Source organism: Pleurodeles waltl, chromosome 8 (assembly GCF_031143425.1).
Source record: "Pleurodeles waltl isolate 20211129_DDA chromosome 8, aPleWal1.hap1.20221129, whole genome shotgun sequence".
Lineage (NCBI taxonomy): Eukaryota > Metazoa > Chordata > Amphibia > Caudata > Salamandridae > Pleurodeles > Pleurodeles waltl.
This window is the reverse complement of record NC_090447.1, coordinates 125162105-125188388: the sequence shown is the minus strand read 5'-3', so window position 1 is coordinate 125188388 and position 26284 is coordinate 125162105. Positions and strand designations below refer to the sequence as shown.

Sequence of the window (26284 nt, the reverse complement as noted above, 5' to 3'; positions counted from 1 at the left end):
TTTGCTTTTTGCAAATGTAGTAAGTATCCTACTATGTCTTTAGTAGAGGCATGTACTGGTTGTATTTGATTGGCATGGCAGTAGTAAACAAATCTTTTCCACTTAGATGCATAGCAGTGTCTAGTGGAAGGTTTTCTAGCTTGTTTTATGACCTCCATGCATTCTTGTGTGAGGTCCAAGTGTCCGAATTCTAGGATTTCAGGAGCCAAATTGCCAGATTCAATGATGCTGGGTTTGGATGTCTGATCTGTTGTTTGTGTTGTGTTAACAGATCTGGCCTGTTGGGTAGTTTGACATGCGGTACTAGTGAAAGGTCTAGTAGAGTTGTATACCAAGGTTGTCTTGCCCATGTGGGTGCTATCAGTATGAGTTTGAGTTGGTTTTGACTTAACTTGTTTACTAGATATGGAAGGAGAGGGAGAGGGGGAAAAGCGTACGCAAATATCCCTGACCAATTCATCCATAGAGCATTGCCTTGTGATTCGCGGTGTGGGTACCTGGATGCGAAGTTTTGGCATTTTGAGTTTTCTCTTGTTGCGAACAAATCTATCTGGGGTGTTCCCCAAATTTGAAAGTACTTGTTCAGAACTTGGGGGTGAATTTCCCATTCGTGGACTTGTTGGTGGTCTCGCGAAAGGTTGTCTGCTAGTTGGTTTTGTATTCCTGGAATAAATTGTGCTATTAGGCGAATGTTGTTGCGAATCGCCCACTGCCAAATTTTTTGTGTTAGGAGGCACAATTGTGTTGAGTGTGTTCCTCCTTGTTTGTTTAGATAATACATTGTTGTCATGTTGTCTGTTTTGACAAGAATGTATTTGTGTGTTATTATGGGTTGGAAGGCTTTTAACGCTAGAAATACTGCTAACAGTTCTAGGTAATTGATATGAAATTTTGTTTCGTGTATATCCCATTGTCCTTGAATGCTGTGGTGATTGAGGTGTGCTCCCCACCCTGTCATGGAAGCATCTGTTGTTATAACGTATTGAGGCACTGGGTCCTGAAATGTCCGCCCTTTGTTTACATTTTTGCTGTTCCACCATAGAAGCGAGAGGTATGTTTGGCGGTCTACCAACACCAGATTTTGAAGTTGACCCTGTGCCTGTGACCATTGTGATGCTAGACACTGTTGTAAGGGTCGCATGTGTAGTCTTGCGTTTGGGACAATGGCTATGCATGATGACATCATGCCTAGAAGTTTTAGCGCAAATTTTGCTTGTATCTTTTGGTTTGGAAACATAGCACTTATTAGCTTGTGGAATGCCTGCACTCTTTGTGGACTTGGAGTGGCAATTCCTTTTGATGTGTTGATGGTTGCTCCTAGATATTGTTGTGTTTGACACGGTTCTAGGTGTGATGTTGTGTAGTTGATGGAAAACCCCAGTTTGTGAAGGGTTTGTATGACAAAAGTGGTGTTGTTTGCGCATTTTTTTACTGTGTTGGTTTTGATTAGCCAGTCGTCTAGGTAAGGGAACACATGTATCTGTTGTCTCCTGATGTGTGCTGCTACTACTGCTAGACATTTTGTGAACACTCTTGGTGCAGTTGTTATTCCGAATGGCAACACTTTGAATTGGTAATGTATTCCTTTGAATACGAACCGTAGGTACTTTCTGTGAGAAGGGTGTATTGGTATATGAAAGTACGCATCCTTTAGGTCTAATGTGGTCATGTAATCTTGCTGTTTGAGCAGTGGAATGATGTCTTGTAGTGTGACCATGTGAAAATGGTCCGATATGATGTAGGTATTTAGTGTCCTGAGATCTAATATTGGTCTCAATGTTTCGTCTCTTTTTGGAATTAGAAAGTACAGGGAGTAAACTCCTGTGTTTTTTTGTTGTACTGGTACTAATTCTATTGCATCCTTTTGCAGTAGTGCTTGAACTTCTAGTCCTAAAAGTTCTAAATGTTGTTGTGACATTTTGCGTGTTTTGGGGGGGATGTTTGGTGGGAAGTTGTGGAATTCTATGCAATAGCCATGTTGGATTATTGCTAATACCCAATTGTCTGTTGTAATCTGTTGCCAAGATTGGTAGAATTGGCTTAGTCTTCCCCCCACTGGTGTTGAGTGAAGGGGTTGCGTGACTTGAAAGTCACTGTTTAGGTGGAGGTGTTTTTGGAGTCTGGAATCTTCCCCTACTCCTTGGGAATTGACCCCCCCGATATCCCCTGAAACCTCCCCTTTGGAAGGAACCCTGATATAGTGTGGTTCTTGATTGTTGGCTGGTGGTGTCTGTGGGTTGGCCACGAAACCCCCCTCTAAATGGAGTTTTTCTGAAAGAGCCTCTGCTCTGCGGGGAGTAGAGTGCGCCCATGGCCTTGGCCGTGTCTGTGTCCTTTTTAAGTTTTTCAATGGCTGTATCCACTTCCGAGCCAAACAGTTGTTTCTCGTTGAAGGGCATATTAAGGACAGCCTGCTGGATTTCAGGTTTGAAGCCTGAAGTGCGTAGCCAAGCGTGTCTCCTTATGGTGACAGCAGTGTTGATTGTTCTTGCTGCAGTATCGGCTGCGTCTAGTGAAGAGCGGATTTGATTGTTTGAGATCGTTTGTCCCTCTTCCACTATTTGCTGCGCCCTTTTTTGGTATTCCTGGGGAAGATGGTCTACGAGAAGTTGCATCTCGTCCCAGTGTGCGCGGTCATATCTGGCCAGCAGCGCTTGTGAATTTGCGATGCGCCACTGGTTGGCTGCCTGTGATGCCACTCTTTTCCCTGCCGCGTCAAATTTTCGGCTTTCTTTGTCCGGAGGTGGGGCGTCGCCAGATGTATGTGAATTTGCTCTTTTGCGAGCTGCCCCTACTACCACAGAGTCGGGTGGTAACTGCGAAGTAATAAACACTGGGTCTGTGGGTGGTGGTTTGTATTTCTTATCCACCCTTGGGGTGATGGCTCTTGATTTTACGGGCTCCTCAAAAATTTGTTTTGCGTGCCGTAACATCCCTGGTAGCATTGGGAGACATTGATATTGGCTATGTGTAGCCGAGAGGGTGTTAAATAAGAAATCATCCTCTATAGGATCGGAATGCAGTTGGACATTGTGGAAGTCTGCAGCCCTAGCCACCAGTTGCGAGTATGAGGTACTGTCCTCTGGCGGTGACGGCTTTGTGGGGTATGACTCGGGATCATTGTCCGGCACTGGGGTGTCATACAGGTCCCAAGCGTCTTGATCCTGATCGTCATGACTTATGGTAGTTTGCGCTGGTGAGTGCATTTGTGGCGGTGTTTGTGCCGGCGATGCCTGTGGAGGAGAGGGCGGAGGCGTGACTTTTTTAACCACTTTGGCTTGTGGTTGTGTGTCATCCTTTGGAAGTCCGATCCTTCTTTTCCTCATGATTGGGGGAAGGGTTGATATCTTCCCTGTATCTTGCTGGATGCACAGTCTCTTTTGTGTGTAGTCCGATTCTACACTTTGGAGCTCTTGTCCAAATTTGTGCATTTGGCCACTTAGTCCTTGTTCCTCTGAGTAGGATGAAGGTGTGGTATTTTTCGGCGCCGAGAGAGAATCTTTTTTCGGTTTCGGCACCGACAGAATTTTTGTTCCTTTCGGCATGGATTCTCGGTGCCGATGTTTTTCGGTGCCGGTATCTTGTTTTTGTCTCTCGGAGCCGCTTTCTCGGCTCCGAGGTTGCTCCATGGCGGTCCCTCGACCGGAGTCGGGTGTCTTCGCTATGGGCGTGCCCTTTTTCGGCCCCTTCGACGGGTCGCCTGATTTATGGGTCGAGCCATGGCCTGTTGGCAGTGGCGTCCCCTGGGCTTTCGGTTTGTCGATGGATTTACTTTTCGACGTCTTACTCACAGTTTGTTGCTGTTGTTCGACGTCGGAGTCTCCGGATTCTGATTCCGGAACCGAGAATGTTTCCTCTTCGTCGTCGAAACGTTGTTTTGTCGACGTGGACGCCATTTGGTGACGCCTGGCTCTTCGGTCCCGGAGTGTTTTTCTGGACCTGAAGGCTCGACAGGCTTCACAGGTATCCTCCTTGTGCTCGGGGGACAAGCACAAGTTACAGACCAAGTGCTGATCTGTATAAGGATACTTACTGTGACATTTTGGGCAGAAACGAAACGGGGTCCGTTCCATCGGCTTCGATGTCGCACGCGGTCGGGCCGACCAGGCCCCGATGGGGGATCGAAACTGCCCCAAAGTCTTCCGATGATCGGTGTCGATGTACCTAACTATCCCGATACCGAACGGAACAATATTGACGCTTTCTTCCGAGATTCTGACTAACTTTCCGAACCGAAACACGGAGCGAAAAGTAATACGTCCGAACCCGACAGCGGAAAAAAACAATCTAAGATGGAGTCGACGCCCATGCGCAATGGAGCCAAAGAGGGAGGAGTCCTTCGGTCCCGTGACCAAAAAGACTTCTTCGAAGAAAAACAACTTGTAATACTCCGAGCCCAACACCAGGCAGCGGACTGTGCCAAACATGTGTATCTGCAGCAACATATGCCATCGAACACTAGGTTTCAAATGTTACAGATATCCTGTCTGCTGTATTACGATCCCATTATATCCTATGGAGATAGTAATATGGCGGACAGGATATCTGTCACATTTGTGATGGAGTATTTACTCCTCCAAGATCTAAATCAGGCCCTTAGTACAACAGCTGGCTGTGACGACACCCCTACTGTGACTCTCAAAACAAATATTGGCTTGTGGGTGGAAACATTAGCTGCCTTATTCCAATGTATATAGGTCAGAATGGAAAACTCCCCAAGACATGACGTGAAGCTGTGACTAAGACAACGTATAAGAGGGATGGAAAGGTATCAAGCAACAACAGATTAATACAACTAACAGGTGCCATTTCTAAGGTATTGTAATCCTCTCACACAGGAGTGGAGTACTGAAAAGAACCTACTCCCACTGGAACAGGGATGCTTCTGCCAAGGCCATTCCACAATTGATCACTGCATTCCACTACAGGCCCTTGCTCAACAATCAATGGCGCTAAATCAAACATTATGCTGTTATCTTTTTGATTTTCAAACAGAGTTTGATTCTGTGGACAGAAGTTGCCTTTTGAGTAAGCCAGAATCCTGGGGGATCTCAAAAGACCTATTGCCAATCAATAAAGGTCTTTTTAGAGTGAATTGGGATAAATAAGAACTGGATTTTTTTAATGTCATCTATTAAAAAGAATCAAAATTAAAAAATGGCTTTCGCCAAGCATATCTTCTTGCTCCCTCTTTTTGTATTATATTTGGTGGATATACCTTCTGTTTTGAAGAAAACAAAAATTTTCTCCAAAAATGGAAGGTGTGCACATCACCTGTCTGCTTTATGCAGACATTTTGATCTTGCTGGATTATACAGACGCATGTCTCAAAATAAAGCTGGGTGACCTCTCAGAATACCAAAGGTACATTCTCTGAATGAAAATATAGAAAAAACTAAATAATTGTCTTTAATAGAAAAACTAGTATTACTTGGTTCTTCGATAAAAACAGAGTGGAGTAAGTAGACTCCTAAAACTATTTAGGTTTGTTACTTCTTAGGACCTTAAATTGGAGTGACCATCTAAAATCTTTAAGAACAGAGCACTGTTAGTGTCTTCTTAACCCTTATACTAAACGACTTTAATATGAAAATATCACCCATGGCACTATACGGTTTGGAAGTATTTTATCTTGAATCAAGTGATACATGGCTACGTAGAGGATTTATGTTACAAACAAATCTTAGATTATCGTAAAAGATCAATCATACAAGCTATCCACTGCAAATTAACGGCCTGATTTAGATGTTGGCAGTAACTGTTCCGCTGACGGTCTTCTGATGGAAAACCCGCCAGCTTCCTTGGTGGTCCACCCGCCATATTTGGATGTTAGTGGTCCCATATAACGGCGCCATAGAAAATAATGGCTGACAAAGGGACTCCAGCCACACTTCCCACTGTGCAGATTTTGATGTGCCTTTCTGCCAAGCAAAAAGTGATTGTTCGGCCTCCACTTCTGACTTGGCAGATTGGGGGGGAGGGGTAAAAACTCACCTTTTTTCCTGATTCAACTTCCGTTTGTGGCAGGCCACAACTGGACAGGACGCTCCATCAATGCTGCCATGGGAATCCAGATAAAACATGACCCTTGACACGAAGGTAGGGAACCCGCATTGGCTGGCTGGAGTGGGGGTCACTGCACATGAGCACAGAACCAGTGCAGATATATACATGTCAAAGAAATTATTTTAAATTACTGTGACATACATATGTCGGGGACACAAGTGGGTCAGACACAGATGGGGACACACTGGTATACAACACATATTGCAAACATACACAACTGTCATTATGTTGCCAGTATTCATTGCCAAATTAATGCAGACACCATAATGATGATACAATCACTCCTGTCAACTGTGTCTGTGTGCACACTGCAAGGGGACCTGTACCTGTGTACCTGTCATGTTGTGCATTGAGTTGTGTTGGAGTCAGTACAAGTATGTGTGTGCGCGATGCCATTGGCTGAGTGAGGTGGAGGGAGGTGTAGTGCGTGATGTGATTGTGCCGCTTGCAGAGGGCGTGGCTGTTGTTGTGTATGTTGTGTTGCTGCATGAAACAAAGATGCATGTTGTTGTGTGATGGTCATTGTTGTGATATTAATAGTTGGGCTTGTGTGTGTATGTTTGTGTAGATGACCTTGTAGTTGTGTTGGTTGTGGGGTGTGTGGGTGCAGCGTCAATAGTGTGTGTATGTTGTGTCACGCATGTACATCAGTGTGTGTTTGCGGCATGTACATGGTGGAATGGCAATGGATATTGGTGCGTATGTGGTGTGATGTATCGTAGGTGATGCGGGGGGACACATATGGCAAAGGTACGAGGTGTATGTGACTTACCTCTATTCCACAGCTACTGCCATTGCCCAATGTACACTTGGTACAGTGCTGCCCTCCATCAGCAATCCGCTGGCAGTATAACACCTGCAAGACTGTAACATCTAAATACGGGAGAGGGGAACTTGCCAGCTTGGTGGCTGGGAACAGCACTCCGTCGTGTCGGTCATCACCTCAGGCGCAATACATATAAATACGGCGGGCGGGCCCTAAGTCATATTTAATGAACAGAACTGGGAGGCACCCACATATTACCATTCATTAATAAACTTCATTCTGGTAAGCATCTGAATAAAATGTCAGATCTTTGGTGGAAAGAAGCTGAAAGTATTGACAGAAATTAGGAACTCCTTTGTTAAAAGCAATCATTAGTCTTACAAATAAGCACTTTATGGAAAGTTGTATTATGTCTTGGGAGCCTTACTTGCGAAAGTCAATATTCTGAGAACCCCCAGACATGTCATTAAGCAAATGCAAACTTGATTATTCCTTCAGTAGTGATTAATAGTGGCTTTTTTCTTTGTTGGTTAGACCTTTGGGATGCTGACAGAGCAAATCATATTGGTGTGCTACACAAAATACTTTAAAAAAACTTTTTATATTGCAGAATATTTGTACTAACTGACCTTTCCCATTCAGTCTGTTACAGTTGGTAACACAAGCAGACTTTACCCAATCGCTGTGGGTTAGTACAAACTGTTCCACAAAATGAGGAAAGTAGACAGTGCTTTCTTGGTGTTCAGGGGTACTATAGAGCTAACTATCATTGTTCATTTGAAAAATAAAAGCAGATCATCACTAACAACTGAGAAGGGCAACTTAAGCCTTGGCCTGGCTTTGTTGTTTGGCTACACTGTATGATCGCAACAACCAACTTTGTGGTCCAGCTGTAACTAGCACTGAAAATCTTTCAGCCAGCCTCCCCATGCTCTGGATTACTGTAACTGCATAGGCGTTGCTATGTTAATATTTGCTGTAATAATATTATCCCTCTTCAACTTAAACCCCAAGGCCATGACCCTCCGCCGGCAGAAAACTGCCATTATGAAGCATTATACAATTCACTGAGATATTTATGGACTACATATTATGGCATGTTGACATACTTTGAAGATTTGTATTGCGTTGCTGGGTTTAAGTGACTGAACTTGATTTAGGCTATACTCTACAAATTGTTCTTCAATGTGCCTAAGCATTTGTTTAACACTCCAAGGCATCGGAAATTGTATCCTACTTGCATGTATTTGCACTTTTTAAATGCAGAAAAAGCAGCACTTTAACCTGTTTTGTAGTCAATAAGGTTTTTTAAAATCACACACTGCTCCTTTTAACAGATGTAATATGTAGTTTTGATTGACAAAATGTAACCCACTGCAGGGAGCAGTCTGTAGTCCCGCTGTTTGTTTTTTGCATTTGTAATGATTTTAATTAATTACTAAAATAAATATTTTATCATAATAGTCAATCAATCCTTTGTATACATCTGACTACAATTTCTGAATTTTCATATTCTTCTAGGAGAAAAGCATACTTGAAAACAACCTTACTATTTTAGCAAGTACTTTGGAGATTTACCAGATAATGGCCGACAACTGCATTCTTTTTTTTGCATATGCTCTTGTTGTTCTTATAAAAGAATAAGCGCTTGATTACAACCTTGGCGTATGGAACTTGTAAAACAGCGGACGGGATATCCGTCATGGTTGTGATGGAGTATCCCATTCGCCATTCCGTAATGAGGCCCACAGACTAATATATAACATTAGGTGCACAAAAGAGAAATAGTTATACAATTGGTTCTGATAGCAGACATATCCAAATTATTTCATAGGCTTCAGAACTAAATTCATAGGCTTCAGAACTATTTTAAAAATGAAATATGACAAATGATTAATAAAAATGACCATGATCTCTTTTTGTTGCTTCCCTCGACCTTTCTTAAATTTGTCATCCATTTCTTGTAAGTGTATTAAACTCCATTTGTCGATTTTTCAGGTTAGTGTCCAAATAGCAGCCCACATTGTTTTACATTTTCCACAAATTTCATACACAGAATTACAACATTGTCTTTTAAAAGGAAATAAGCTAAAAAAAAAAATGAATACACTCCTCTTTGGTTTAAATTATGTGTACCTGATTTTGAGATAAAATTCTGAAGTTCAGACTGGCACGTTCTTGCAAACAGTTGTTTTTTTAAAGTCAGCAATAGTGTTTACATTTCCTTACATGTGTAATGAGTACAAAATCAATTTCCTGAGTATTTCAAGCTTTTTCAGTATGTTCCAAATTTATGCTAAATAACCTTAACCAAAAGGAATCTGGTAATGTGCATGATTACAGTAGATTAAGTATTTCCTAATCCATTACCTTCATGTGGCGTCTGCAACTGGAAATATATGTAATTCTTGAGAACGCAGCACACTTTTCATCAGCGTAAGACTAAGGGGCTGCAGGCAGACGGTCTGTGGTTGCCTCTAGCTACTAAACCCGGTAGCAAGCTGAAGAAAGTGGCACTGCTTCTTGAGCCGGGATTCACAGCCAATCTTGAAGTAAATATCTCCTAGTGATCCTCATCATAACTGTGGAAAATTAGATAGGCACACGCAAAGGGTCTTCAGAATGACTGAAAACCACCCAGTGGTCCAGCAAGTGCCTGAAGTAGTCTTTCAATGTTCACATTATCCATGATAATCCAATTCTCGCTACTGTTCCGCTTACTCCTTTTGCTTCTCTTTTTTCTGTTTGACAGCCCCGGATTCAGTCAGCACAGAGATGTACAATCGGAGCCAGGCATACGTGACACCAAGTGCACAATACACAGAGGTGAGCAGCAGCGGGATGAATGGCAGGGTTTGCTTCCAAGGCGTCAATGGGTAGACAATTTCACAGAAGATCTCCAGAGGCACCAACCCCAAGAGGTAGAGTGTTTCCAGGTGATTCAGCAAAGGGCCACCTGATCTGTAATAAAGATTCATAACGCAAGAAGGAGTTTAAAATACTGTATACGAAATAAAGCACTTTAATAAATAGCAAGAAGATTTCTTCCTTTAGTAGTGACTTCCTTGTCAAAGGAGCTTCCCAAAACACTTCATAAGAGAGCTCAAAGAAATTCCCGCAGTGTGTACATTTCGTCACATTACATATTCCACATGTTACTTTCAGAGTTTATGCCAAGATTACTTAGTCACACATACACTGCACCCTGGAGATGACAGACATGGCTTCACTAGGGTTTCTTAGCAGTTTACATGAGGACTGCCTTCTATGACAATACATCTGACAGCCTGAATGAACTGTGTGACCGAAATGCCACCTCCATCCTCAACAACGTTCAGCTAAGTCTTTTGTGTTTATTAAAATATCAACAAGATAATAAACAAGAGGAGAAGACTGCATTGTAATATACAGTTTGAAATATCTAAAATAACACATAGATAAAAGAGGGAACCTTTATGCGTATCTACTGTGATGTGAACTTGATGTGGAATCTGCCCGGGTGCCCACTCAGGGCACCCACATCTTTTCTGGAGGCCGCAACGAGACCCAAAGCCCCTGCAGTCCCTGTTGGCTCACCAGCCAGCACTCTGGCAGGAGCTGGGCAATTTTCTTTTAAACTGTGGGTGCCCTGGTGACCATATGGGGGAGTTTCGAGGCCCATGGACCCCTGCAGGCTCCCCAGCCATTATATCAAAGTCGCAGCTCAAATATTCACCCGGGGCACCCACAACAGCCCAAATGTTTATGGGCTGGGGGTGGGAACGGGGGGGCCGCCAAGTCCACATCGGAACCAGCCGGCTCCCCAGCCAGCACTCATCCAGGGTGCTGGGGGGAGCCAGCTGTTACTTTGCTCCTGCTAGGCAGGAGCAAACATTTTCTCTGTGTCTACCGGCTGGTAATAAAGTTGTGTTCCCTGCCCAGGAGAGTTCAGGCAGGGAATAAAGTTAACATTCCCTGCCCACTCTCCCAGGAAGCAGGCACAGCACCATTCTAGGTGATGCGGTCCACAGGACACTGCTTGATCGAGCCAGAGGATGGAGTCCCTGGGGCAGATATACAGCTTGGGCAGGGAGGGCACCACCTTCCAGAAAAAACACTCTGGTCCCTAAGGCTCTCCTATGACTCGGGCAGGGGTGCTACATGGCTGCTTCCAAAAATATATTCAGCCTTGGGGGATGGGGTACCTGGGGCCTTTTACAGGCTCATGGTAGGGAACTGCACACCTCTTCCCCTTTTATAATAATATCGACCGCAGGCCTGGGGCCTCCTGGGCCTTCTGAAGACTTGAGTGTGGGGATGGGGTCCCTGGGGCCTAAAAATGGCTGGGGGGGGCAGGGCGGGAAGAGGCACACGCTCTCCTCCCACCCAAAAAATATAGCGCTTAACCATAGGACATGGCCCACCCAGGAAGTGGGGCAGAGAGACTGGGGGGCTTACATTTGGGGAGTGGGGGGGGGTCAACACGCTCTCCTCCCACCCAAAAAATATAGCGCCTACCCTCAGGAAATTGCCCACCCTGGAAGGGGGGCGGAGGGACTGGGGGCTTACTTTAAAAAAAAAAAAGGTGGAAGCCTGCTTTTTTTTTTAATGGCATGGAGATCTTATCTAGCTATGATTACATGCATCATAGTCAGCCGAGTCAAAAGCACTGACGTCTGGTCATTAATTTTTCAGGAGTTAGTTTGACAGACCCATTTGGCATGATTAGGAGACAAACCAATCAGGAATTTTACAAGGCATGCAAAAATATTCTCTGGTTCATGAATACTCTTTGCATCCTGCCCCAAATCCACCACCCCCGCCCAGTTTGTGTTCTGTGTTCGGGTCTCAAAGGAACCTGTTTCTTCTGCTTTGCTGTAGGAGTTGCTAAAATAAAAAAAACAATGATGGAATTTATAGGTTGTAGCCAGTGGAACTGGAATGTTTAGCAATATAAACTGGACTGTTTGGATTAAAAAATATTTCAAGGAAAAGAGAATGGAAAAAAGCTGTCACTGGGATGCAGTGTGAGAAAGCTAGCACTGGTTGCACTTGTACAAAGAACTTCCCGACTAGGTAGTCTCAATAAGGTACTTTTCACAAGTATTAAATTTACAGCCAATGTGTAAAAAGACAGGGAGAGCTCAACGAGCATGAATTAGATACTCGTAATCCAATACATTCCTCTCCTTGTGAAATCACAACTACATGCTCTAAATATGATATAGAAAGCAAGAGCCATGTCTACACTGGCATTATTTTTGGAGGAATCCAATGTTAGTTTTGTTTTTATAGTTTTAGCTTTGGACACTGGCAATAGCAAGTTCCCTTTGTCTCAAGCTTTCTGCAGCTTCTTCGACCTTATAGGGTTCACAAACAAACTTTAGTTAGCTCCCCACCTTTTCATTATGTTTTCTGCTATTCCACCCTTTTGTATATTTAAGAGAATGCTCAACATATGCTGTGCATCCTTCTCCTAAATGCTATTTATGTTACAGTAATGCCACTGCAAAGTTCCCATGTTTTGTTAAGGCACTCATTTACATAAATCGGGCTCAATGTGCCATACGTACCACTGTACATGTGGGTATGATGCTTAGAACCTATTTTGCGAGGCTATTTCCTGTCTATCCTGCTTAGGCTACACTCTCTGTGTAGCATCAGAGCAATCTACTAGCACAAAACGTACCACTATGGCAAAGAAAAAGATGATTACCTTCAGTAACACTCTTTCTAGTGAAAACTCTAAACACAGATTCCTCACCTTTGAATACTCCCCAGGAGCACAACTGGATCCAGAAACGTTTCTCCAGCAATGCTCCTGTGCACTGCTAGATGGTGCAGTGCGGCTCTGCACCGGCTTTGTACCACCATGGAAGTGACTGAGCAGAGGTGCCTTTAAGCACCAGCCTTGTGTGCTGACATCAGTTTCTTGTCTTTCTCCTTTCTGTGCCCTCAGCGCAGAACATGAGTAAATGTTGATATCAGTGTGCTAAGTCCTAACTTGGGACCTCTTTAGATGTTAATAACAGGTCCCTCCACAGAACCAAGAGGGGTGATTAATCTGCAGTTAAATAGTGCATCCAGAAGAAAGAGAGTTACAGACGGCAGGTAATGAAAATGTCACTTACCCAGTGTACATCTGTTCGTGGCATCAGTCGCAGTAGATTTGCATGTTCTGCAATAGCTCGCCATCTGGTGTTGGGCCGGAGTGTTACAAGTTGTTTTTCTTCGAAGAAGTCTTTCGAGTCACGGGACCGAGTGACTCCTCCTTTTGTCTCCATTGCGCATGGGCGTCGACTCCATCCTCGATTGTTTTTCCCCGCAGAGGGTGAGGTAGGAGTTGAATTGTAGTAATAGTGCCCATGCAATGGAGTGACTAAGTATGCACCTATTTAAGGTTGAGATGATACATATATAATTAATTGAAGGTAACTTCCAAACTGCTACAGGCTCCCGGGGAGGCGGGTGGGCACATGCGAATCTACTGCGACTGATGCCACGAACAGATGTACACTGGGTAAGTGACATTTTCAGTTCGATGGCATCTGTCGCTGTAGATACGCATGTTCTGCATAGACTAGTAAGCAGTTATTTCCCCAAAAGCGGTGGATCAGCCTGTAGGAGTGGAAGTAGTCTGAAATAATGTTCTTAATACAGCTTGACCTACTGTGGCTTGTTGTGCGGATAACACGTCTACACAGTAGTGCTTGGTGAATGTGTGAGGCGTAGACCATGTGGCTGCCTTACATATTTCATGCATTGGGATGTTTCCTAGAAAGGCCATGGTAGCACCTTTCTTTCTGGTTGAGTGTGCCCTTGGTGTAATGGGCAGCTGTCGTTTAGCTTTAAGGTAGCAGATTTGGATGCATTTAACTATCCATCTGGCTATACCTTGTTTTGAAATTGGGTTTCCTGCATGAGGTTTTTGAAATGCAATAAAGAGTTGTTTAGTCTTTCTGATGTTTTTTGTTCTGTCAATGTAATACATCAATGCTCTTTTGACATCTAATGTATGTAGTGCCCTTTCAGCTACGGTATCTGGCTGTGGAAAGAACACTGGAAGTTCCACTGTTTGATTTAGATGGAACGGTGAAATAACCTTTGGCAAAAATTTAGGATTGGTCCTTAGGACGACTTTATTTTTGTGTAGTTGTATAAAAGGTTCCTGTATTGTAAACGCCTGAATCTCGCTTACTCTTCTTAGGGAAGTAATGGCGATGAGAAATGCCACCTTCCAGGTTAGGAATTGTATTTCGCAGGAGTGCATGGGTTCAAAAGGTGGACCCATAAGTCTAGTTAGGACAACATTTAGGTTCCATGAAGGAACAGGTAGTGTTCTTGGTGGTATAATTCTCCTAAGGCCCTCCATGAATGCTTTAATGACTGGTATCTTATATAGGGAAGTTGAATAGGTAGTCTGCAGGTATGCAGATATTGCTGCAAGGTGTATTTTAATGGAAGAGAAAGCTAGGTTAGATTTTTGTAAGTGAAGCAAGTAACCCACTACATGTTCTGGAGTTGTGTGTAATGGTTGTATTTGATTAATATGGCAGTAGCAAACAAACCTCTTCCATTTACTTGCATAACAGTGCCTGGTGGATGGCCTTCTGGCTTGTTTTATGACTTCCATACATTCTTGGGTAAGTTGTAAGTGCCCGAATTCTAGGATTTCAGGAGCCAGATTGCTAGATTCAGCGATGCTGGATCTGGGTGTCTGATCTTTTGGTTGTGCTGTGTCAACAGATCTGGCCTGTTGGGCAATTTGATGCAGGGTACCACTGATAGGTCTAGCAGCGTTGTGTACCAGGGTTGCCTTGCCCAAGTTGGTGCTATCAATATGAGTTTGAGTTTGCTTTGACTGAGTTTGTTTACCAGGTAAGGAAGGAGAGGGAGAGGAGGAAAAGCGTAAGCAAATATCCCTGACCAGTTCATCCATAGGGCATTGCCTTGGGATTGTTTGTGTGGGTATCTGGATGCGAAGTTTTGGCATTTTGCGTTCTCCCTTGTCGCAAACAAGTCTATCTGAGGTGTTCCCCAGAGTTTGAAATAAGTGTTCAGAATTTGGGGGTGAATTTCCCATTCGTGGACCTGTTGATGATCTCGAGAGAGATTGTCTGCGAGTTGATTTTGGATCCCTGGTATAAACTGTGCTATTAGGCGAATTTTGTTGTGAATTACCCAATGCCAAATTTTTTGTGCTAGCAGGCTTAACTGCGTGGAGTGCGTCCCCCCCTGCTTGTTTAGATAATACATTGTCGTCATGTTGTCTGTTTTGACGAGAATGTATTTGTGAACTATTATTGGTTGGAAGGCTTTTAGTGCTTGAAAAACTGCTAGAAGTTCTAGGTGACTGATATGCAGTTTTGTTTGATGTACGTTCCATTGTCCTTGTATGCTGTGTTGATCGAGGTGTGCTCCCCACCCTGTCATGGAAGCATCTGTTGTTATTACGTATTGTGGCACTGGGTCTTGGAAAGGCCGCCCTTTGTTTAAATTTATGTTGTTCCACCACAGAAGCGAGAGGTAAGTTTGGCGGTCTATTAACACCAGATCTAGAAGGTGACCCTGTGCTTGAGACCACTGTGATGCTAGGCATTGTTGTAAGGGCCTCATGTGCAGTCTTGCGTTTGGGACAATGGCTATGCATGAAGACATCATGCCTAGGAGTTGTAATACCATCTTTGCCTGTATCTTTTGTGTTGGATACATGCGTTGTATGATGGTGTTGAAATTTAGAATTCTTTGTGGACTTGGAGTGGCTACTCCCTTCGATGTGTCTATTATGGCTCCTAGGTATTGTTGTACCTTGCGCGGCAGAATGTTGGATTTTGTAAAGTTGACGGTGAACCCGAGTTTGAAGAGGGTTTGTATGATCTGATTTGTGTGATTTGAGCACTGTATGAACGAATGGGCCTTGATTAGCCAGTCGTCCAAATATGGGAACACATGTATTTGCTGCCTTCTTATGTGTGCAGCGACTACCGCTAGACATTTGGTAAAGACTCTTGGTGCGGTTGTTAATCCGAAAGGCAGTACCTTGAATTGGTAATGTATTCCTTTGAATACAAACCTTAGGTATTTCCTGTGCGATGGGTGTATTGGTATATGGAAATAAGCATCCTTGAGGTCTAAAGTTGCCATGTAGTCGTGTAGTTTTAGCAATGGCAATACTTCTTGTAGTGTGACCATGTGGAAGTGGTCTGATTTGATGAAAGTGTTCACTACTCTGAGGTCTAGGATTGGTCTCAGCGTTTTGTCCTTCTTTGGTATCAGAAAGTACAGTGAGTAAACTCCTGTGTTTATTTGTGTGTTTGGCACTAATTCGATTGCATTCTTTTGCAATAGTGCCTGCACTTCTATCTCCAGGAGATTGGAATGGTGTTGTGTGGAGAGGGTGAGTGACATGTGAGTCACTGTTTAGTAGTAGGGGTTTTGGGGCTTTGAAATCTTCCTCTATTTCTAGGGAATTGCCCTCCTCTATATTGTCCCCGAAAACCTCCTCTATACTGTCCCTGGTAACTGGACGGTGTGGCTTGTGAGGTGCTGGCTTGTGTGCTTTGACCCCGAAACCCCCCTCGAAAGGGCGTTTTACGGAATGTGCTGTAATTCCCTCTGCTCTGCGGGGAGTAGAGTGCGCCCATGGCTTTGGCAGTGTCCGTATCTTTTTTGAGTTTCTCAATCGCTGTGTCCACTTCTGGACCGAACAGTTCTTTTTCATTAAAAGGCATATTGAGAACTGCTTGTTGAATCTCTGGTTTAAATCCAGACGTTCGGAGCCATGCATGCCTTCTGATAGTTACAGATGTATTAATTGTCCGTGCAGCTGTATCTGCAGCGTCCATGGAGGAGCGTATCTGGTTGTTGGAGATGGCCTGTCCCTCCTCAACCACTTGTTTTGCCCTATTTTGTAAGTCCTTGGGCAGATGTTCAATGAGATGTTGCATCTGGTCCCAGTGGGCTCTGTCATAGCGCGCAAGTAGTGCCTGGGAGTTCGCGATGCGCCACTGGTTTGCAGCTTGTGCTGCGACTCTTTTACCAGCTGCATCGAACTTGCGGCTTTGTTTATCTGGGGGTGGTGCATCTCCAGATGTGTGAGAGTTGGCCCTTTTCCTAGCTGCTCCTACAACGACAGAGTCTGGTGGCAGCTGTGTAGTGATGAAAACCGGGTCCGTAGGAGGCGGCTTATACTTTTTTTCCACCCTTGGTGTGATTGCCCTACTTTTGACCGGCTCCTTAAAGATGTCTTTTGCGTGCCGGAGCATACCAGGGAGCATAGGCAGGCTTTGGTATGAGCTGTGGGTGGAGGAGAGTGTGTTGAATAAGAAATCATCCTCGACCTGTTCTGAGTGGAGGCTTACGTGGTGAAATTGTGCTGCTCTAGCCACCACTTGAGAGTACGCGGTGCTGTCTTCTGGTGGAGATGGCTTTGTAGGGTATGTCTCCGGACTGTTATCTGACACTGGGGCGTCGTATAGGTCCCATGCGTCCTGATCTTGGTCACCCTGGCTCATGGTGGTGTGAGCTGGGGAGTGTGATGGAGTTTGTGCTGGTGAAACGTTAATCACGGGCGGAGGAGAGGGTGGTGGTGTAACTCTTTTCACCACTTTTGGTTGTGGTGTTTGTTCCGTCTGGAACTCCAACCTTCTCTTTCTCCTAATGGGGGGAAGGGTGCTTATTTTTCCTGTCCCCTGCTGAATGAAGATACGCTTTTGCGTATGGTCCACATCAGTTGCTTGTAGCTCTTCCTCAAACCTATGCTTCTGCATTTGGGAGGTTAGCGAGTGCTCTTCTGTATAAGAGCCTGAAGCTGGGTCGCTTGCAGTTTGTTTCGGCATCGAAACTTTGTCTGCGTGTTTTTTCGGCTCCGAGGTGACTTTTTTCCTTTTCGGGGCCGAAACCTCTCGGCGTCGATCTGTTTCGGTGCCGCTGTCTCGGCGTCGAGCCGTGTCCACACCGGCATCTCGGTGTCGAGGCTTGTCTCCAGCACTTTCTCGGTCCCGAGAAGGCTGCGTGCCGGTGTCTCGACCGGAGTCGGACGATCTCGGCACTGTTTGGGCCTTTTTCGGTGCCGACGGTCGGTCACCGAATTTATGGGTCGAGCCATGGCCTGGTGGCAGTGGCGTCCCCTGGGCCTTGTAAATGTTCCTCTGAGTGGATTTTGACGTGTTACTCACGGTTTGTGAATCGTCGAATCCTTCGGAGTCTGAGTCTTGGATCGAGAAGGTACCTTCCTCTTCCTGTTCCTCGAACTCCCGTTGGGCTGTCGGTGCGGACGCCATCTGAAGTCTTCTGGCTCGACGGTCTCGGAGTGTTTTTCGGGACCGGAACGCACGACAGGCCTCGCAGGTGTCTTCGCTGTGCTCAGGTGACAGGCACAGGTTGCAGACCAAGTGTTGGTCTGTGTAGGGGTATTTATTGTGGCATTTGGGGCAGAAACGGAACGGGGTCCGTTCCATCGGCGTTCTTCAGCACGCGGTCGGGCCGACCAGGCCCCGACGGAGGATCGAAAAACTACCCCGAAGGGCACCGGAGCTCTTCGATCTTCGATGCGGTGTTGAACCTAAGTACGCCGATCCCGAACGCAACAATACCGACGAAAATCTTCCGAAATTAGCTAATTTTCCGTTCCGAAACTCGGAGCGACAGGAACACGTCCGAACCCGATGGCGGAAAAAAAACAATCGAGGATGGAGTCGACGCCCATGCGCAATGGAGACAAAAGGAGGAGTCACTCGGTCCCGTGACTCGAAAGACTTCTTCGAAGAAAAACAACTTGTAACACTCCGGCCCAACACCAGATGGCGAGCTATTGCAGAACATGCGTATCTACAGCGACAGATGCCATCGAACCTTATTTTTCTGAAGGATGCTTTTAAGCGCAGATTGCTCATCTTGGAATAGATACCAAAGGAGTCCCTACCTAAGTGGAGGGTCTGTGGAGTATATTCAGACCAAAATGTCTTGCAGGACCAAGTGGGCAAAATGCCTTTCTTCCTGGACTGGCTGTCAAGGCAGCAGTGCTTTGAGAATGTGAGCACTGGTTCACATTTTGCACCCTAGCAGATGTGAAGGCACTATGCATGCCAACACAGGAGTAAGAGTTTTATCTCTGTTGGAACTGGTTCTCTGACCTTCTAGAGGCTGATTCTTGGCCAATATGCAGAAGAACTTAATGCAAATGGCAGGGCACCTCTAGAGGGTCTCTTCTGCTCAGCCATTACTTTCTTTCTGTAGGAGAACCCCAAAAAAGCTGATATTCCTCACGGTGTTCCTTGGTAGGGTCAATGTAAAAACCTAAAGACCTTTTGGGGTCTAGCCGATGGAGCCTCTCTTCCTTGTGAGAGATAATCACAACTTTAAGCAAGAAGGTCATCCGAGTCCTCAGCACCAATCTGTCTGGGGAAAAAGGTGGTGTAGGGCAGTTGCACTGACAGTGCCTGAAGTCCACTCAAGCAAAGAGCTGACAATCAAAATGAGGAAGGTGGTCTTCAAAGTAATGAAATGCAACAAGAAGCTATGTATCAGCTTGAAGGGCGTACACACGAGAAATGTCAAGACCAAGTTAAGGTCCCATTGTGGCATAACAATGGTTTGGGAAGAAACGTGCAGCTAAAACCTTCAAGTAATCTCATCACAAGAGATGATTTGAACAAGGACGGTTGGTCCTGCAAAATGCAGAAAAGCCATAAGGGCCGACATATAGCCTTTAATAGTGCCCACTGCAAGGCCTTTGTGGACCAAAGATAAAACGTTCAAAAGAACACCTGACAGATTTACTTCTAAAAGATCAGTCTTGGTGATGCCACACCAGGCCACAAATCTGTCCCAGTCCTGGCATAAACAAACTTATTGGAAGGCACCTGGCCACAACACCTACACCCACCACTTCAGGCGGCAGATAAAAAGCATTCAACTACTGCTGCTCAAATCTCTACACATGGAGGTGTAGATTGTGCAGATTTGGGTAGGGGAATCTACCCTGCTGCTGAGACAAAAGATACTCCTGAGGTGGAAGCCTGCTCAGAGGGCTGATGCTCACGCTCAGACGTTCCGTGTACCACACTTTCCTGGCCCAATCCAAAGCCATTATGATGAACTGGGCCCAGGTTTTCCTTTTCTATTTCAGAACTTGAGGCAGGGCAGGAAGGCATACAGGAGTCCTGTGTTATATTCCATCTGGAATACATCTCCAAGCAAGAGTTCCCACTGAAATTCTAATGGCCAAAACACTCAACACTGCACATTCTTGGCAGTGATGAAAAGACCTAACCAGAGATCACCACACTGGCAGAAGATACTCTTTGTCACCTGGGATGTATTTGTCACTTGTGATCTGCTGGATGTCACTTGCTTAGTTTGTCCACTCTGGCATTCAATGAATCTGCCAGATGGTTTGCGATCAGGGAAATGCCTGAATGCTCCAACCAACTCCAGAGCCATAGGTGGAGCCTCTTGGCACAGGACTCAGGACCCCACTTCACCCTGCTTGTTGCAAAACCACATGGCAATCAGGTTCTGCGTGAGAAAGTGCACCATGCACTTGATGGACGGCATGAAGGCCTTCAGAGCTAAATGAATGGCCTATAACTCATACAGACTGATCTGGAGCGTGACTTCTGTCAAAGACCAGAGTCCCTTGATCTCCACATCCCCCAGATAATCTTCCCATCCCTGCAGTGATGGGCCTGTCACCATTGTCAGCTTTGTGTGTGTAAGTGAAAGCGGCCTGCAGCTTGACCAATTTCATTTGAGCAGCCACCACTGCAGATCGTGAGCTGTCTTCTTGGAAATATGGATTATATACTATAGATGTCCTTGATACTGAGCCCACTGGAATTTCAGATTCCATTGCAGAGCCCTAAATGCCACCTGGAGTAGCTGACAAGAAGGATGCAGGAGGCTACGAGGACAAAAAGTCTCAGAGCGGCTCCCACCTGGATCCAGGACCAACACTGAAACTCTGAGATCACAGCCCGAATGTCTTGGACTGGTTGTGTTGGAGGGAAGCCCCTGAACTGCACTGTGTCTAGGGCAGCTCAGAATGAAAGGGAGCCTGTGCAAAGAAGTTAGGTGTGACTCTGGATCACTGATAGTAAATCCCAATGATGTTAGGAGGTTTGCCAACATCTGGAGGTAGTCTATGATTGACTGTGGTGCGCCACCTTTCGACTGCCAGTTGTTGAGATAAGGGTTGCTTGGTTACGCCGACCTCTGAAGTTGAGCAGAGACCATCCCTTCCGTGAATGCTTAAAGGGCACTGGTGAGGCTGAATATGTACTTCTTCAGGAAGGCATTAATAGAACAAAGGTACAAAATTAGCCGGACACACCATCCTTTTTTGGCACTAGAAAATACCTAGAGTAACAACCCTGTCCTCTTTTTGAGTCTGTAACCCTCTTGATAGCACCTTTGGAAAGTAACACTTTCACCTCTCGTAACAGAATGTATAGGTGCTCCTCTCAAATTCACTCTGATGTGTGGGGAGAAGATTTGGAGCGGCAAAACAAATGGTAGGGCATAGCCACACTAAATGATTTGTAGGACCTATCTGCATCTGTCAGACTGGATATATTGCCATCTTGGAAGGAAGTGCTGTCTCCTGTCCCCCACAGGAGGGGTATGCACCATAGGGGCAAACTAAAGTAGTTTAGTGGTTATTGGATTGACTGACCAGCATGCTGAATGCCAGACCCAGATTCCCAGCCTCAAAAGGACTGGGGAGACTGCTGTAGTGGCTGAAGTGACTGTCTCTGCCTATACACCAGCGTCCTGCAGTAGCCTCTGAGCATTTTGAACCGCTACAGGAACTGTTTGGCAGGGATCACCAGATCCAGGATGTGAACCACGGCTCTAATCTCTTTAAGAGCTTTTTCTCTGAAAAGATGTAAGCCAACGAAAAGCATATCCTTGAGAGAGGCTTGTACATCTTTAGAGAGCCTGTGGAAAGCATCACAACATGTCAGCTGAGCATACCACTGGCCCCAGGTAATCAGAAGTATCAAAACCAGCATGGATTATATATTTGGTTCCATCTTGTCCATCACGGATTGCCTAAACCACAGAAGCCCTAAGTTCCAAGAAGGCATGTGTGCAGCAACCCAATAAACATACACCATATACAGATCCCAATGCAAGCCTGGCATAGGTTTGCCTAATACCCCAATCTTCTTGAACTTCCTATCCGGAATGTTTGTGGGGAACGGACTGGGATTCACCTTACAGGTTGAAGCCTGAACCACCAGGCTCTCCGGAGTAGGATGTTCAGTTAGAAAATGAGGGCCATGAGGAGAGGGTCTGTGATGCCCATCTACCTGCCTAATGACCGGCGGGCAGGAACAGGGCATTGACCATCAAGGTATTGGTAAGGACCTCATTAAAGTGGAGCAAGGGCTCAGACATGGATTGATAAGGCTGCAGAATTTCTGTAAGGACGACTGTATTGGTCTCAAATGAATGTAGTTGTAAATATAGGACCTCAGCTACTTGCCAGACCACTATTGCAAATGATGCACTCTCTTCTGTTGGTGGCCCAAGTGGCATGTCAAAGCCTGCTTCAGGGGAGGTATCAAGCCCACTGGCATCATGTAAATCCATTTAAAAGTCATCAACTGGGTAGTGAGGGTGGGGAAAACCATCCTCGTCTCCACCGCCATTGGCCCATCCTTGCTCACAATCAGAGAGAAAAAGATAATGGAGCTGCTGCCACGTGGTTGGACAAAGCGGACGCCCTGGTAGAGGCAGTGGGTCAGAGTAAGGCAATGTGGCGAACCATTGCGCTTTTGTAATCTCATAACACGAGCCGGTCAAGATTGAGCCAAAGTCGGTTTGGTGTCTGGCATCAGAATCAGCATTGGATTTTCTTCTGGTTCCTGAGGTATCAGTAGTGGCATCGATGTGGAATGGCCTGCTGCAGGTCTTGGACCAAAATAGAAGCCTGTAGCAGAGTTAGAAGCAGGTCCCACACGGTCAGACAGCACCAAGGATGGATGTGCTGGCCCCACATCATGCCACAGGAAGCCGTAAGAGCGGTAAAAATCTGGAGCATAGACTTCTTGAAGCCTTCAGTCTGCTGCACTATCGGCAATACTTTAAGGTACTTGGGCGCACCAGGATCAACGGAGGAATTGGCTCCACGACAATAGAGGGAGAACTTCTCACATAATCATGCTCTTCTCTTATATCAAGTAGCAGGAGTAGGGCTTTTTTATGTTCATTCTTTGGACTTCAGTTTGGACTTGCCAGAGGATTTCAACTGCAAAGTTGACTCCTCATAGGAATGGACCTGAAAGCAGGACCAACTCTGTAAGGAAATGCCTCCTTGGCATGGTTACCCCCTGACTTTTTGCCTTTGCTGATGCTAAGTTTTGATTTGAAAGTGTGCGGAGGCCTGCTAACCAGGCCCCAGCACCAGTGTTCTTTCCCTAACCTGTACTTTTGTTTACACAATTGGCACACCCTGGCATCCAGGTAAGTCCCTTGTAACTGGTACCCCTGGTACCAAGGGCCCTGATGCCAGGGAAGGTCTCTAAGGGATGCAGCATGTCTTATGCCACCCTGGGGACCCCTCACTCAGCACAGACACACTGCTTGCCAGCTTGTGTGTGCTGGTGAGGACAAAACGAGTAAGTCGACATGGCACTCCCCTCAGGGTGCCATGCCAACCTCACACTGCCTATGCAGTATAGATAAGTCACCCCTCTAGCAGGCCTTACAGCCCTAAGGCAGGGTGCACTATACCATAGGTGAGGGCATCAGTGCATGAGCACTGTGCCCCTACAGTGTCTAAGCAAAACCTTAGACATTGTAAGTGAAGGGTAGCCATAAGAGTATATGGTCTGGGAGTCTGTCAAACACAAACTCCACAGCACCATAATGGCTACACTGAAAACTGGGAAGTTTGGTATCAAACTTCTCAGCACAATAAATGCACACTGATTCCAGTGTACATTTTATTGTAACATACACCCCAGAGGGCACCTTAGAGGTGCCCCCTGAAACCTTAACCAACTACCCGTGTAGGCTGACTGGTTCTAGCAGCCTGCCACACTCGAGACATGTTGCTGGCCACATGGGGAGAGTGCCTTTGACACTCTGTGGCTAGTAACAAAGCCTGTACTGGGTGGAGGTGCTTCACACCTCCCCCTGCAGGAACTGTAACACCTGGCGGTGAGCCTCAAAGGCTCACCCCCTTTGTTACAGCACCACAGGGCACTCCAGCAGGTGGAGTTGCCCGCCCCCTCCGGCCACGGCCCCACTTTTGGCGGCAAGGCCGGAGGAGATAATGAGAATAACAAGGAGGAGTCACTGGCCAGTCAGGACAGCCCCTAAGGTGTCCTGAGCTGAGGTGACTAACTTTTAGAAATCCTCCATCTTGCAGATGGAGGATTCCCCCAATAGGGATAGGAATGTGACCCCCTCCCCTTGGGAGGAGGCACAAAGAGGATGTACCCACCCTCAGGGCTAGTAGCCATTGGCTACTAACCCCCCAGACCTAAACACGCCCTTAAATTTAGTATTTAAGGGCTCCCCAGAACCTAGGAACTCAGATTCCTGCGACCTAAGAAGAAGAGGACTGCTAAGCTGAAAAACCCTGCAGAAGAAGACGGAAACACCAACTGCTTTGGCCCCAGCTCTACCGGCCTGTCTCCCCCCCCTTCTAAAGACACTGCTCCAGCGACGCTTTCCCCAGGACCAGCGACCTCTGAATCCTCAGAGGACTGCCCTGCTCTAGAAGGACCAAGAAACTCCTGAGGACAGCGGCCCTGTTCACCCAAGACTGCAACTTTGTTTCCAAAGGAGCAACTTTAAAACAACTACATCTCCCGCCGGAAGCGTGAGACTTGCTACACTGCACCCAACGCCCCTGGCTCGACTTGTGGAGAAACAACACTTCAGGGAGGAATCCCCGGCGACTGCGAGACCGTGAGTAGCCAGAGTGGCCCCCCCCTGAGCCCTCACAGCGACGCCTGCAGAGGGAATCCCGAGGCTCCCCCTGACCGCGACTGCCTGACTCCCAGATCCCGACGCCTGGTAAAGACTCTGCACCCGCAGCCCCCAGGACCTGAAAGATCGGAACTCCAGTGCAGGAGTGACCCCCAGGACGCCCTCACCCTTGCCCAGGTGGTGGCTACCCCGAGGAGCCCCCCCCTTGCCTGCCTGCATCGCTGAAGAGACCCCTTGGTCTCCCATTGATTTACATTGGAAACCCGACGTGTGTTTGCACACTGCACCCGGCCGCCCCGTGCTGCTGAGGGTGTACTTCCTGTGCTAACTTGTGTCCCCCCGGTGCCCTACAAAACCCCCCTGGTCTGCCCTTCCGAAGACGTGGGTACTTACCTGCTGGCAGACTGGAACCGGGGCACCCCCTTCTCCATTGAAGCCTATGCGTTTTGGGCACCACTTCGAACTCTGCACCTGACCGGCCCTGAGCTGCTGGTGTGGTAACTTTGAGGTTGCTCTGAACCCCCAACGGTGGGCTACCTTGGACCCAAACTTGAACCCCGTAGGTGGTTTACTTACCTGCAAAAACTAACTAAAACTTACCTCCCCCAGGAACTGTTGAAAATTGCACTGTCTAGTTTTAAAATAGCAATATGTGATTTATGTGAAAACTGTATATGCTATTTTTCTAATTCAAAGTTCCTAAAGTACCTACCTGCAATACTTTTCATTTGAAGTATTACATGTAAAATTTGAACCTGTGGTTCTTAAAATAAACTAAGAAAATATATTTTTCTATACAAAAACCTATTGGCCTGGAATTGTCTCTGAGTGTGTGTTCCTCATTTATTGCCTGTGTGTGTACAACAAATGCTTAACACTATTCCTTGGATAAGCCTACTGCTCGACCACACTACCACAAAATAGAGCATTAGTATTATCTCTTTTTGCCACTATCTTACCTCTAAGGGGAACCTTTGGACTCTGTGCATACTATTCCTTACTTTGAAATAGTGCATACAGAGCCAACTTCCTACAAACTCCCTGCCCGCAAATTGAAGTGGGAGCTTCTCAATCCCAATCAGCCTTTGTGTGCATATGGGCACATTTATTGTACAACTTTTAGTCCTGACCCAAGCCTAGACACCACAGATGCACCTTGTAGGGATTTGTGACTGACATGTTTTCAACAGATACTGAATGATTTAAAGCCTCTTACGTTAGGAGGGGACTTTGCTGCCTAGCACACTAGATTATTTTTCAGAAGTTGTTGAAAGGCTGATACAACTGGGAGGGGAACTCCAGATCTACACTGGAATGAGCAGAAAAAAAGGAACTGATAGAATTTGTACACCCATTCCATCACTTCAGGGACAGTATAGAGCCAGCATGGCAGCACTACTGCTGGATCCTGTCTGACTCCTGGAAAGTATTCTTCAGAAATAAACATCTTTATCTAGGCTGCTGCCATAAGTTATAAAAAGTGACAGAAAAGTGGTAGAAACCCAGGTCTGAAATAGTCAACAACAG

At 45.9% G+C, this 26284-nt stretch overlaps 1 protein-coding gene across 1 annotated transcript in view; it reads right to left on the bottom strand.

Annotated features, from left to right (window-relative positions):
• Positions 1 to 8234: 8234 nt before the first annotated feature.
• ALG8 (ALG8 alpha-1,3-glucosyltransferase) overlaps positions 8235 to 26284 on the bottom strand; it is a 92969-nt gene continuing 74919 nt past the window's right edge. The window contains exon 13 of the mRNA XM_069203927.1: positions 8235 to 9793. Within this exon, the coding sequence (XP_069060028.1) occupies positions 9550 to 9793 (244 nt within the window). The 3' untranslated portion in view covers positions 8235 to 9549. The remainder of the gene's footprint in view (positions 9794 to 26284) is intronic.